Source organism: Spermophilus citellus (genome assembly GCF_964194105.1).
Source record: "Spermophilus citellus genome assembly, chromosome: X".
Lineage (NCBI taxonomy): Eukaryota > Metazoa > Chordata > Mammalia > Rodentia > Sciuridae > Spermophilus > Spermophilus citellus.
Window position 1 is genome coordinate 121320661 of NC_138190.1, and position 14065 is coordinate 121334725.

At 35.6% G+C, this 14065-nt stretch overlaps 1 protein-coding gene across 1 annotated transcript in view; it reads right to left on the minus strand.

The window, feature by feature from the left end:
- TENM1 (teneurin transmembrane protein 1) overlaps positions 1–14065 on the minus strand; it is a gene marked incomplete at both ends in the record, with an annotated part of 577764 nt that overhangs the window by 121879 nt on the left and 441820 nt on the right. The window contains 2 exon segments of the mRNA XM_081278185.1: positions 7961–8228; positions 9386–9647. Coding sequence (XP_081134311.1) covers positions 7961–8228; positions 9386–9647 — 530 coding nt within the window.

A 14065-nucleotide genomic window follows, 5' to 3' on the forward strand; every position in this document is an offset into this window, starting at 1 on the left:
GGCTATATTTAGAAATGATGTGATTGATGAAAGGGATGCAGTGTTATAGAAGAAAGAATAGTGCTGCTACTAAATGACTTGACATGATGTTGTCTTGTTGAGTTAACAGCATCTCCATTTACTCTCAAAAAATATCTGGTTTGAATGATAATATATGGTTACCCAATCCTGAAGGGTTATCTCCATAATACCCTCGGATGGGTAGGTGGAAGGGACTTCGATGCTGAAGTGGAAAATAAGTTATATGGTTTGATAAATCATTTAATTTTTTCTCTTGGTTCTAGCGTCTTACCAATGGCTTTCAATGTTTCATGTCTAATACAACAGACACTAGTATAGCAGTATGTATAAACGTGGATGTGTAACCGGTGTGAATCTGCAATCTGTATACGTGGTAAAAATGGGAGTTCATAACCCACTTGAATCAAATGTATGAAATATGATATGTCAAGAACTTTGTAATGTTTTGAACAACCAATAAAAAAAGAAAGTCATGATATGAAACACAATTTGTTAATTGTGGTCTAGTATATACATAGATAATTAAACAATGTTTTCCAAAACAATACTCTCTTGATAGAAGCACTTTCAGATATTTTCCATTCTATTCTGTTCTGTTCATTTTTGTTCCATTACACTCTATTCCATTATGTAAAAAAATGCTAGTTGACTCAATAAATAGGTTTCACAATCTACTAATGAGTGTGAATTGCAGTTTGAAATGGGCAGAGACCACTTGTTTATCAGTATTTGTCAGGCCCGTTTGAAAATGTTAGCAGGGCCCAGGCTTTTGGAGGTCCTAGTATAACTTACCAGAAATGTTAAAATGGATACATCTCACATCTCACATTAAACATATTTCTTATGTAAGTATAAAAACTGAGTTGCAGTTACCAACCTGACATAATATTCAATTTTGCACACTTACCATTTATTAACATTGGTTTTCTAGTTTTCCTTTTATATTTTGGTACCAATAAATTTGTTTTTTAGGTTGCAAACATTTAGTAGGTCCTTGAAATACTCATATCCTTGGTCCTGTGCCTATAAAGTTGAGTGGATAAAATAGCCCCGCTCTCAGCTAACAATTATGAATTTGTGAGTGAAGAAAAATGATGAAAGATTATTTTCTCTGCTAGCTTCACTGACAGAAAGCCACTGGGGTGTTGAATTGAATATTTGATAAGGTGGGTCGGTCACTTTGGTGAGGAGAGGCAGTAGTAAAAGGCATGAGAGACTTGACTTGAATCCCTGTTCTGTTTAAGACTTGAGGCATGTCACTTGCTCTTTCTGAACCTCAGTTTTCCCCTCTGTAAAATGAAGACCATATTAATCCTGCCATGCCTACAAGGCAGGAATGTTATACGGATTAAAGTGAGATAATGTATGTGAAAGTACTTTGCAAATTGTAAAGCACTACCCATTTATTATTAAAATATTCAATGGATGCTATTTTTGTGGCTGCCCAGTCTGCTTAGGTTTTACTGAAGGGAAATTTATGAACACTAAAACATCATTCTCAGGAATGTTTTGTGTGCACAAAGCAACCGTAGCTTAGCACCTATTACTATTAATGTTCCCCTGTTTCTCTCTAACACGATTTAGACAGACTCCTATGTGTTGTGAACCTTTAGGAAGTCTAGTTCTCCTAGAAACACCACTCTTCTTGCCAAACTACTGTACTAAATAATTATGCAATTGTTGTTGCCAATAACCTTGAAGAAAAATAGAATTGTTTATAGCAGTACTACTAAAGGCGAATGGCTGATTTCCTGAACTTCCAGGACTCCAAACCACTGCAATTTAATTTAATTAAAATGAAGACCAGGCAGAATGCATTATTACACATTGATAATGTATGCAGACACAGGCGGACATAGGGAATTATTTTGACAAAATTCACATAATGGATGCAGATCAGAGGCCCTGAACAAGCCAGTTTGTCAAATTAAATAAGCCATCTCTAGAATTTTAACAGCACCATGAACTTAACAATAATGACTTTTTTACACTGTTTTGCAAGCAGCAGAGTTGGGAAAGAAACTAAATAAAATACAATGATTTCCAGACACTGTACCTTGTTTAGAGCCACAGAATAAAACACTAAGGCCAAATGATTTTAAATGCTCACATGGAGTTTTTAGCAGGGGAGCCTCATTTGTGTATTAGACAACAAAATCTTTAAGCTGGATGAACTAGTGATTGTGGCTTTTGTACTGGAACCCTGGGGTGATTTTACTCTTCTTCTACTTGATCGATATTGTACTTGAATTAATCAATCTTATCAGTTGCCATTGATACTTTACCATGGAAGGAGTTCACACAACCCCTGTTGATAATTTATTCACTCTGGTAATATCCCAACTGCATAATCTGTTTCAGTACAAAAAACAAACAAACAAACAAAAAAAAAACGATGGGATATTCTAGGATCTCAAGCACTCCTTTTCTCATTTTGGCTGTCCTTCAACACTTTATTCTTCTTTTGTGACATTCTAGTCCTTAGAGATCACACCAATTCTCCACAGCTGAGCTATGTGGGAAACAATATTCCCACATTTCAAACTAAACAGACATTTCAACTTAGATATTTGCCATCATTTCAAATTCAGCTTCTTTAAATTTGAACCCCTCTTTGTCCATCACCTAGAAATGGATGGGTCAAGATTCATATTTAAATGTTATGAGAAAAAAGAATAGTGGAAACTTTTCTACTAATCTTAACCAAAATCCTTGCTATAACTGGGATTAAGTTGATGTTTGCATTAGTTTCCTGTTGCTGCTGAAAGGCCTCACACTATCTTAAGTTGAGGAGGTCAGAAGTTTCAAAGGGGTGTCAATAAGCAAAAATCAAGGGCCAGGGCTGTAGCTCAGTGGTAGAGCACTTGCCTAGCATGTGTGAGGCACTAGCTTCAATCTTCAGCACCAAATAATACAAAATAAAGGTATTGTGTCCACAAAAAAAAAAATAAAATAAAAAATGAAGATGTCAGTAGGGCTGTTTTTGTTTTTTTCCAGAGTCTCTAAGAGAAAAAAAAAATATTTCTTTGCCTTTTCCAGGTTCTAGTGGCCACCCATATTCCTTGTTTTGTGGCTCCCATCCCCTATTTTTAAAGGCATCAGTGTTGTATCTCTCTGCTTTTCTTCCATAGTTATATCCTCTTGTAAATCTGACCTCCTCTTCTGTCTCTCTCTTCCACTTTAAAGGAGTCTTGGGATGATTTGGGGCCTACTCAGATAAACTAGGATAATCTCCAATCTCAAATCTAATGCTGATTAGCAATCTTAATTTCATCTGCAATCTTTTTTGTTTGTTTTGGTTTCTTTTTCTTTAGTATTGGGGATGGAGCCCAGGGCTTCACACTTGCTAGGTAAGTACTCAACCACTGAGCTATATCTCCAGCTCATCTGCAATCTTAATTCTCTTTTGGCATGCAACATAACTTATTCATAGGTTACAAGGATGGACATTTTTAGGGCAGTGGGCTACTATTTTTCCTACTGAATAGCTATACTTAAATTTTGAACTTAAAACAATCTGAGAAGTGTCATGTACAGCACCATTGTTAATATCTGGTGGAAAATTTAGTCTATCTCTACCTATATCAGTTAAGTGACTATAAAACATTTCAACGAGTACAAATACATGTTTGCTTATTTGTTCAGAGTCAATCATAGATATTAAGATATCAACTTAATGGTCACATATTTGAATCATTTGTCTCTAGCTATTTATCACTTGAAATTTCTATTGCCATCTTCAGAATGGTAAATTCATCCTGCCACCTGTTCAAAATGCTTTACCATTGTCAGAAAATTCTCTTAGTCTCCATGGAGATGGTGATGAAGACTAGGTAGTAAATAAAATCCATTTAACCATTAATTCATTAATTCATGATTAAGGTACCAGGGACATTTTCTACAAGGCAAATAATCTATATTTCAGCCTAGGTAGTACTTGTGCAATTATTTTGTCTGTTTTACTCAGGAACTTTGCCAGTTTTCTTTTTATATCCTAAAAATATGTCTATCAAGTGTATAGAAAAACATTTTAAACTCCTGCTTTGGCTATTTCTGAGTGGGTCCATTATACTTTGCTTTTATTACGTTATTAGCTTTAAAAAGAAAACCAGCAACATATATTTTAACATTTTAATCAAGGCCATTTTATAGTCAGAATGCTTGAGAACATTTTGAGCAGGAACACAATTTTAGAAATAAGAAGTAAATGAACACCCATAGGCAAACAATAGGAATGGAGTTTTCACTATCCCATGTCCATACCAGAAAGTCTTTGTTTATGTCTGTAGTTTAGAAGTTTACTCAATTATCCATAGACATATTAGAGACTAAGTCATTGAGGGTGGTTATCTAGAATAAGGAGGAAGATTTAGAATCTTTACCACTGGAGGTATTTATAAGAAGAGATGTAATACATCTTATGTATAAAGTGAGGTTGATTGAAGAGTACAGCCACTTTGGGAGAACAGTTTGGTAGTTCTTCAGTAATTTAAACATAGAATTACCATATAACCCAGTAGTTTCACTTCTAAATATATATTCCAAAGAACTGAAAACAGGTATTGAAATACTTTTTTTAAAAAATATACTTTTAGACATTGATGGGCCTTTATTTTGTTCATTCATTTATATGTGGTGCTAAGAATCGAACCCAGTGCTTCACACATGCTAGGCAAGTGCTCTACCACTGAGCCACAACCTCAGTCCCTGAAATAAATACTTTGATACAAATGTTTGTGGTAGCACTATTCAAAATAGCCAAAAGGTTAAAAAAAGTCTCAATGTCCAAGAGTTGATAAATGGGCAAACAAATGGCACATCCATACAAAACAGTTGTTGTTCAATCTCAAAAAAGAATGAAATATAGAATATGCTATCAGATGGATAAGCCTTGGGAATGCTTAGTCAAGTGAAAGAAGCCAGATACACACAAATATACCCCATATATTATGATACTGTTTGTTTAGGAAATCCAGAATAGGTAAATCTATAAAGATAGAAAGGAGATTAGTAGATTCTAGGGCTGAGGGGTGGCAAAGGAGTGACTGCTAATATGTATGGGGTTACTCTGTAGAGTGGTGGAGAAAATGTTCTGGAATCAGATATTGGTGATGGTTGTACAACCTTGTGAATCGTACCAAATTGTACACATTGAATAGGTGAACTTTGTCGTATGCAAATTATATCTCAATAATGCTATTATATAAACAAGTTCCATTGCATTTATGTAAGCTTTAGCAAGAAATGACTGCTAGATATGTACTACTCAACTTTTCACAAGGACATTGGGTAACTTTGTAAGTGTTATAACTTAAGAAAAAAAGTAAACAAAACAAAAACACATCCCCCGTGCCAGCAAGGTTCTAAGGAGGCTCATAAAGAATTAGAAGACAAAGACTTATAGAGGAGAACTGAGAGGAATTGGGATTATTCTGCCTAGTGAAGCAAATGCTACAAAATAATATCCTGGAAAGGAGAACATGAGGCTGAATGTACATCAGAGTCCCATATCAGTATTTGCTGCACAGATTTTGAATGAAGGTGTGGGCACAGTTAAGGGAATCCACTGGGAGGCCTTCTGTGCTTGCAGGAGCAAGAGGAGGGATGATGGTATAGAAGAATTAAGAGAGCATGGAGATGTACAGTATGAGCTGCTGTCTGCTAATGTCATCAATGGCAGAAGTACAGTAAAGCAGGAGAAAAGATAAATACCCTGACTTTGCTCTTCTACTCTGCAGAATCCAAATGGTGCCACCCATTGACCAAATCATATGGAAAGTCAGAGAGCAAAGGCATCCAGGCAGTGTAGTGCATAGAAGCCAACATCTCAGCACCCGGGAAGGGGCAAATAAGAGCTTTGTGTGTGTGTGTTGCGAGGCAGTGCAGAGGGGAAACAGGGAATGAGTAGCACAGAGTGCCTGCCACTATATCAGTGACCATCTTCATACAGCAAGTGAGCTAAAAAACACTTACATAGGCTCCATGCTTTGTATCATGTTATTGCAATACCCTGGCCATAGCAACATTGATGAAAACAATACTAGCAGGCAACATCTGTTGAGTGCTTACAAGATGCCAGGTACTTTAAATTAGTTATCTAATTGTCATATAATAATGGTATTATGAGTAGCATTATCTTTATGATACCCATCTTATAGTGGATAAAATGTGGCACTTCAGAGTTGAGGCAATTTTCCTAATGTTACACAGCTAGTAAGTAGAGAAGGGAATATTTGAACCCTGGGATGAAGCTTAGTTCCTAAGTTGTTCTCTTAACTATTACATTTACTTGCATAGTGACTAAACAGGGCTCTGTTGGGTGGCCTGCAACCTCATTGGTAGTTGGTTTAATGGTAGAGTTCTGCCTTACAGAGTTATTCCACGCTGTATGGTGACACACTGTCATATTCTGTCTAAAAAGAATCTGAATGTAAGAGCACATCAGCTAACTTAAGTCAGTGAAGAGCTGAGAGAAAAAAAGGGGTAGTTGTATGGCAGAAGAGATGAGCCATCATATGACTGAGTAACTACCCTGGGAAGCAGTAGACTTTTACTATAGAAGGGACAACTAGAACTGTTACTGAGATGACAGAGCAGCTGCTGGTCTACTAGAAGAACAATGTATCCTGAACAAGGCTATAATTCTAGACATTTGCCTGGGAAGCTGCTGTTGATATTTCTTACTTTTCCTTGTGTATTTACATTAACTCTCCATTAAGTGAGGAAATCTGAACCTGTCTATGTTCCCTGCAATCCAATAAAGTCCAAGAGAGATGAGTTATTTAAATATATGAAGGTCTTCAAGGCAGAGAAAGATCACCTGTCTTTTTTTGTCTCTCCATATTTTCCTCTGAAACAGAGAGGAAATTGACATACTGTACTCTAGGAAATATGGGTCAGTTATATGGGAGTTGTATCATGATAGACACTTCCAAGGGAAGATGTGAAAACAGCTCCTCTGGAGAGCTTTAAAATAGGCTTATCATCTGTCCAAGGGTGGTTTCCATGAGTTACTGCCTGAAGGTACGAGGATCAATGGCTCCCAACTGTAGGTCCACAGACCTGTATCCAGTCCTTCAGGAAGTTTTCACTGCCTTCTACAGAGTAAAAGAAATAAACACTTTGGTGTCAACCTTTCTGCCTCTCTCTGTGTCCGTGTTAGATTGCTACCATCCTTTCTTAAAACAGACTGTTTTGCTTTGTTTTTAGTGTTAAGATATACTTCCTTTATGAAATTACAGAAGTCATAGGACACAGTAGATTATAGTGAGGTTTCTTAATTTAAAAAATAGTCTTATTTAGCAATGTAAAAAACTGGCAAATTTGTTTCAGACTCATTTTTATAAAAATGCCATTTGTTTGAGAGAATTAAATATCTAAAACCTGTGGGCCCAAAGGACCTGTTAAGATCCCTGCTATCTATAAGATTCTAGGTTTTGAAGTCTTGAGATTATAGAAAATCAAAAGGAAAAGAAAGGCAGCATGATTTTTTATTTAACCTATTGAAGTAACAAGTTAATGGAGTCTACCATCTTCAACATAAAAGATAATATGTGAAGATGCCTATAAGTTAGAATTTTGTAGTTTCTAAGTGGAAATGACAGTCTAAATGTCAAATCTAAAAACAAGGCCTAAAGAACGCCACACCAAAGGTCACAGTTAGAAGGCAACATTCAGCTCTAGAGACAGTTACAAGTCAGAAATTGTGTGATTCCACAGTTTGTAGCCACCATGAAAGGTGAACTAAAATCATTTTGAAGTAAAAATGTATCAGAAGGGAACACTAAACAGGCCCAAAGGGAGTATTTAAATAAAAAGAGTCTTAGATAATTTAAAAAGAAGAAAATCAATAATTATTCCAAATACAAATTAATATGCAACTAGTATTTTCTGTTATGAGCATAACACTTCTATTTACATTAGAATAAGTTCAACATACCCAAAGCTTCTGCCAGGCCCCAAACCTTCTGTCCATAGATGTCGGTCTTATTCCAGGCAAATGTGTAGACAAGATTAATTGCAGCAGGGAACCACTTCTGTGTGAGTCTCCCTTCTACAGCCACTGTGAGGTGTACTTTAATCATCCCCACAGGAATTGTTGAATGTGTCAGAAGGATCCGTAGCAGAGTTTTATACCCAGGAGTTCGGCTGCTCAGGTAACTTAGCCTCACAAAACTGGAAGGAATGGGGATTTCTTCCTGTACAACCTGAAAGAAAAAAAAAATGTCCAGATGGCTTTAATGAATGGTCACAGGTGGATGAAGATGTTGCATGCTTTGTTATCTGAAACATGCTAAGAGATAGAGCCTAATGGGATCTATGGATGGCAAGCCACTTTTTCCCAGATCATGTGACCATGGTTTCAAATTTTGTACCAAATCTACACGGGAAAAGACATCCAGCTAACCTTAGGGACTGCTCTCACTTTTCTCCTTCCAGGGAAGACTATGTAAAGAACAATTTCAGTTTTTAAAAATTTTGACAGTGTTCCAAAAATTGCTTGGTAGGAGTTGGAAAAGATCATACTGCCGAATGTCAAGAATTCAGTGCTATGAGTTCCATTAAAGAGAGTCTCTTTACTTACATATATATACTCAAAATCTTGTTTGGTGTTAAGTCATATATCACAAACCCATTGTCATAATCCTTACTCAGGCTAGGCTCTCTAAGAGGAAAGACTCCAGAAGCAGGCCCAGCAAGTGATATTTTGTGACAGAGATTGTAGTATCCCTAGAATTAATCTTTATTGATGTCATCAAATTTGTTTATTTATTTTTGGAACTCTGTTATGTCTCTGAGGTAAACTTTTTTTAATCAAACATTTTTTGTACAACCACAACAATGGGAAGTTATACTCCATGTATGCATAAGATGTCAAAATACATTCTTCTGTCATGTATAACTAAAAAGAACAAATAAAATTTTTAAAAAATCTTTCTTTGTGCCTGGTATACCAATGCTTGGGAACATATTTCTTTAAGTTGGTACCTGTGAGAAGCAAATAACTCCCACTACTTCCTCTTCAAATTTTATACTAAACATTGGTCTCAGAGTGAAAATACTTTTTTTTCCCCCATTGGTGATTCTTTAGAGTACAGTATTCATTAAGTCAAAGTTGAGGGTTTAATTCTCATAACAGCTAATTTACCTTGCTGTTTCATGGACATAGATAGTACCCTAAGGCCCTGGCCAATCACCTTGCAAATGTGTATTGGAGAAACTGCATTTGGAGGTCTTTCTTGAAAAATGAAGGGCCACGTGTTATAGGGCTAGCAGGAACCAAAGGAAAATGAATTAAGCAATTATATACTGTTGACCACTCCATGATACTGTGGCTTTACACATCCAAGGCCAATATACTCACCTGTAGCTCAGGAACAATTGTTCCCCTTTCTGGACAGGACCCTCCAAATGATGTTAGCGGTGAAGGAAGAACTATAGGGTTTGGGCTCACAAAATTGGAGATATCACAGGATGGTGGATCTGGAACAACTCTCTGCATGATTACTTTCTCTACCACAACGAACTGATTCCAAGGTAACCAGAGTGTCCTCTTTTCAGACAGGAATGGTGAACGGTCAAAGATTAAGATGACAGAAATGCCACCAATGGCTACAAGGTCAAAGCTGAGAAGGAAAAAATACAAGACAATGTCAACCAAATGAATAAACAAAATAAAATTAAAGTTGGGAGCATGCTTCCCTTGTGTTGATTGTGGTAAAGGTTTAATGACAGTGTATATATATCAAAACTTATCAAATTATATAGTTCAAATATGTGTAGTTTATTGCATATCAATTACACCTCAATAAAGCTGTTTAAAAGTAAAAAACAAAATTAAAGTTAAAATAGGTTAATTTTAGTGCCCTTTCCTTCTTTTGAGACTCAATTATGTCCATTTGTATTTTCTATCTTACAAATTCCTTCCAGCTAAATATTAATTCCATGGATGACTTCTTTTCATTATCCAGTAGACCTCTGAGAAGAAATTCCTTACCACCAGTTGATATCCACCCAGAATTCATAAACCAATTTTAATACTATCTTAAAATAACTGCATGCATTTCTAAAAAGCCAAAACTGACATTGCTGCTCTCCCTTGTGCTAAAATTAACAGAAAGATGACCATTTAATATTCAGCAGCATCTTTAATAGAATGTATTATTCATCCTCAAAAAAATTATAATGAACATAAGAAAAGTAAAGAGGCAAAAGGTTAAATATCTTGTTCAGGGTCACAAACGTGGTGTCAGAAACCAGACAGTGTCTTTGAGATAACTTTTGGAGAAAGACACCAGCAGAGGAAAATTATTTAGTGAAATTTGCTTGAACTATAGCATGCATGAACCAGCCACATCTGACAACCCCCTTTGGCTTTCTATTCTGCCTGAATCCCTGAATCCCATATTTAGGATTTCTGGTTTGCTCCAGTATGACTCTAAGCTTCCTTTTGTAAGACAGCCTATAATGGACCCTGCTTATCTCTGCCAACGACTCTTTCTGTAACTGACAAAGCAAGTCTACCTCTCCTGTAAGCCATCTCTGTCCATTTGTAGATGTGGTCTCTGACAAGACTATTGTATTGGAGCATAAAAGACTCAGATTTTAGTTCATTCTACACTAGATGGTTCTACCTTCCTTCTCTTTTAAGTATAATGATGTCTTTGAGATAATGTACTTGAGAGCATTCAAAAAGATAAAATACTATATGAAAGTAAGATAATGATAAATTATTATCATTATATCTTAAAAATGGATAAAGGGCAATATGATGCTCCTTAAAATTCAAAGCAACGTAAATCCACAGGAGAGCGATGTAAGCATTTCCCTGCATTAAAAAAGATCTTTCAGTAAAACACTTCTTCAATGATAAAAAGCCCTAATAGGGAATCAGACTTAATTATGGACATCTCATCACTCCCTTTCTATGACATTTATTATATTTATTATAGTATTACACATCATCTCTTGTTGCAGAAATCTTCCAGGTAAAAGATAAATGGACAGTAACAAAGGATGGATAACACTGTATTTTTTATTGTTGCTTTTTCAGTGAAGTAGCTGCAATATTAAGGCAGTTTCCAAAAAGAGGATTTCAAGAAATGCGTTAGCTTCAGAAAACAATCTAGGTTTGAACTAAAAAAGAAAAACCAAATGGCTTATTGTTTAAGACAGAGAAGCTGAATTCATTATAATAAGGGAGCAGTTTAAGACAAGTGTAGTGGGGAAAATCCAACACTGCTTGTCAGGAAGACTTTCCTTTAGTTCACCTTCTACATAGATTTAATTGTGTCCTTGGGCAAGTTTATTGGCTTTGCCCAAACATTCACTCTTGACTTCTTAAAACTAAAGGGTTTATTTATTTAAAAACAAAAAACCAAACACAAACACAAAACTAAACTATTCAAACAAGAACATCCGTATCTGAGAATTATTCTCTACTTGTAGAAAGATTAACCAGGCTGGGCAGTCATTTATTTTGTGGGCATCATGTATTATTTGGCTTCATATATATCAGAGTTCAAATATCAGCTCTATCATATTAACTTTGTGTCTTTGGATTAATTATTTAACCTCCATAAACTGCAGTTTTCTTTCTATTTTTAAAATTTCTTTTAGATGTTTACGGACCTTTATTTTATTCATTTATTTATATTTGATGCTGAGAATCAAACCTGTACCTCACACATGCAAGGCAAGTGCTCTACCACTGAGCCACAACCCAAGTTTTCTTATTAATAAAATAGAAGCAATGTGGTATATCTCTTAGATACTACTACAAATAAATAAATGAGATAAGACTTAGGTTCAAGCATATAGTAAGGACTCAACCAATGTTGACTTTCTCAAATTAAATCATATGCTATGTAATGTTTTGAACAACCAACAATAAAAAAAATTGTGCTTACAAAAAAAAATCATATGCCCTACTAAATTTACCATTTATTTTCTTTTCTTGTAGTTGAACAATAGGCCAAATCTTTAAAAAATATTTTTAGTTGTAAATGGAAACAATATCTTTATTTTGTTTATTTCTTTTTTATGTGGTGTTGAGAATCGAACCCTGTGCCTTATATGTACTAGGCAAGTGCTCTACCACAGAGCTATAACCCCAGCCCCTAGGCCTACTCTTGATTATCTCCATGAACATATTTGATTTTTAAATTCTTAGAACTTCATCTAGGTTTCATATGACAACACTTTTATGTATCAACTTGGCTAGGTTATAGTATCAAGTTATTCAACCAAACACCAAACTAGGTGGTGCAGTAAATGTGGTTTATAGATGTGGTTCATATCTTAAAGTTGACTGTTAAGGAGATTGTTCTTGATAACGTGGGTGGGTCTCATCCAATCAGTTATATAACTGATATTTCTATGAGGGAGAAGAAATTCTGCCTCAAGACTGATGTTTCACCTCCTTTCTGAGGGTTTTCATTCTGCCATCCTGCTCTATAGCTTTGCCAGTCCCACAATCAAGTAAACCAATTCCTTGAAATCTCCTCTTACCGCTCTCTCTCTCTCTATATATATATATATAATACATACATACACACATATATATATTTCCCTGGAAAGCCCTGATATACTTATTTTCTTCCCACCTAGCTGTTATACATAGTACATACTGTCCAACTTACTCATTAGTGGACATGAAGGTAGAAGCAGGATCTATGGCCAAAAAAATCTATCTAAACCATTACAATGCTAAATAGACCAAATAGAATGCTCTCTGAATGATTAATTCTTTGGGATTTCTCCTACCATAAATCCTCTCCATTTGCATGGATCATTAAAGAAACAGGTTTCTAAGTCATAGGAGAGTGGATATAAAAGACCCAAGGGAGAGTATTTGTTTGCATATTGTTGTCAGTCCATAATATGTAAAATTAGTCTTATCCATGGATGGAAGATGGTTGAAGCCTATTCAATGCCTTATGGTACCCCTAAATTAACAAACTTTTATCTTGAGGGCAATCAGAGGGAACACTCTCTTTGTCTTCCAGTCTTTTGAACAAAGTTCTTGAGACATTTAATGTTTCTCAAGCAACTTTTTAAGAAAGCCATCACTTCACCTATTTTGATTATCATTAACTGAACTATTTATGAACAGTTACCTTTCAGCACTTTATTGAGTACCAGTTGTTATATCTCAGATGGACGTTGGTAAATCATTGTAGATACAATCCAGATTACCTGGGTTCAAATCTTGGTCTCTACCCTTATTAGCTGTGTTAATATGGAGATGTTTTCTCATTTGCCAAATAGGGCAGACAAAAATAATGTTGACTTCATAGGGTTGTGAGGATGAAGATAGAAGGACATTAATGAAAGTATATGTCACATAGGAGACACTCATAAATGTTCTTATTTCAGACTTGTTTTTTTCTGCTCTGCTGGTCCCTCTCTATCTGAATTTCTGTTCTTTATACTTTCAAATGGCTCAGTCTTCTACTACCATCCATCTTTTTGTTTTATCTTCTTCATTTTGTTTTCATGACATATATACAAGAATGTGTCAGTGTATGTGTGAAATATATATATTTTCTAGTTCTCCCAGGGAAGCTGTCAATTAGTAAGGTGTTGATAATGGGGTAAGTAGTTCTATATCCCACACAAGATATTTGCATTTAAGGTGGACTTTGAAAAAGCCAACAGCTTAACCCAATGCAGTGTCATCACTGCAGCAGATTGGTGGGCTTGATATTGGGAGATAGAGGCCTCTTTCAGCATTTCACATATCATACTGTCTCTACTAGGTATCAAAATGCTAACCTCAGCCTTTCTAAAATCTTTCACCCTCGGGTATATTTTCCTTATGATTTTCTATTTTTGAAGTGTACTTAATCTGAGGTAGTAATAAGCAGAGACATATAAATGGAAACTTTCATCATGCTGTCATTTTATATTCAAGAACTGACAGTGGCACAATCTGGTTGGCATTTGGGGTACATTTTTTGAACACTTACACCCTTTATTGTGCCTGAGAGGAGAGTTATTGCCACAGGGGACTCTGGCTAGTAGCTGTCATCTACATAAACCT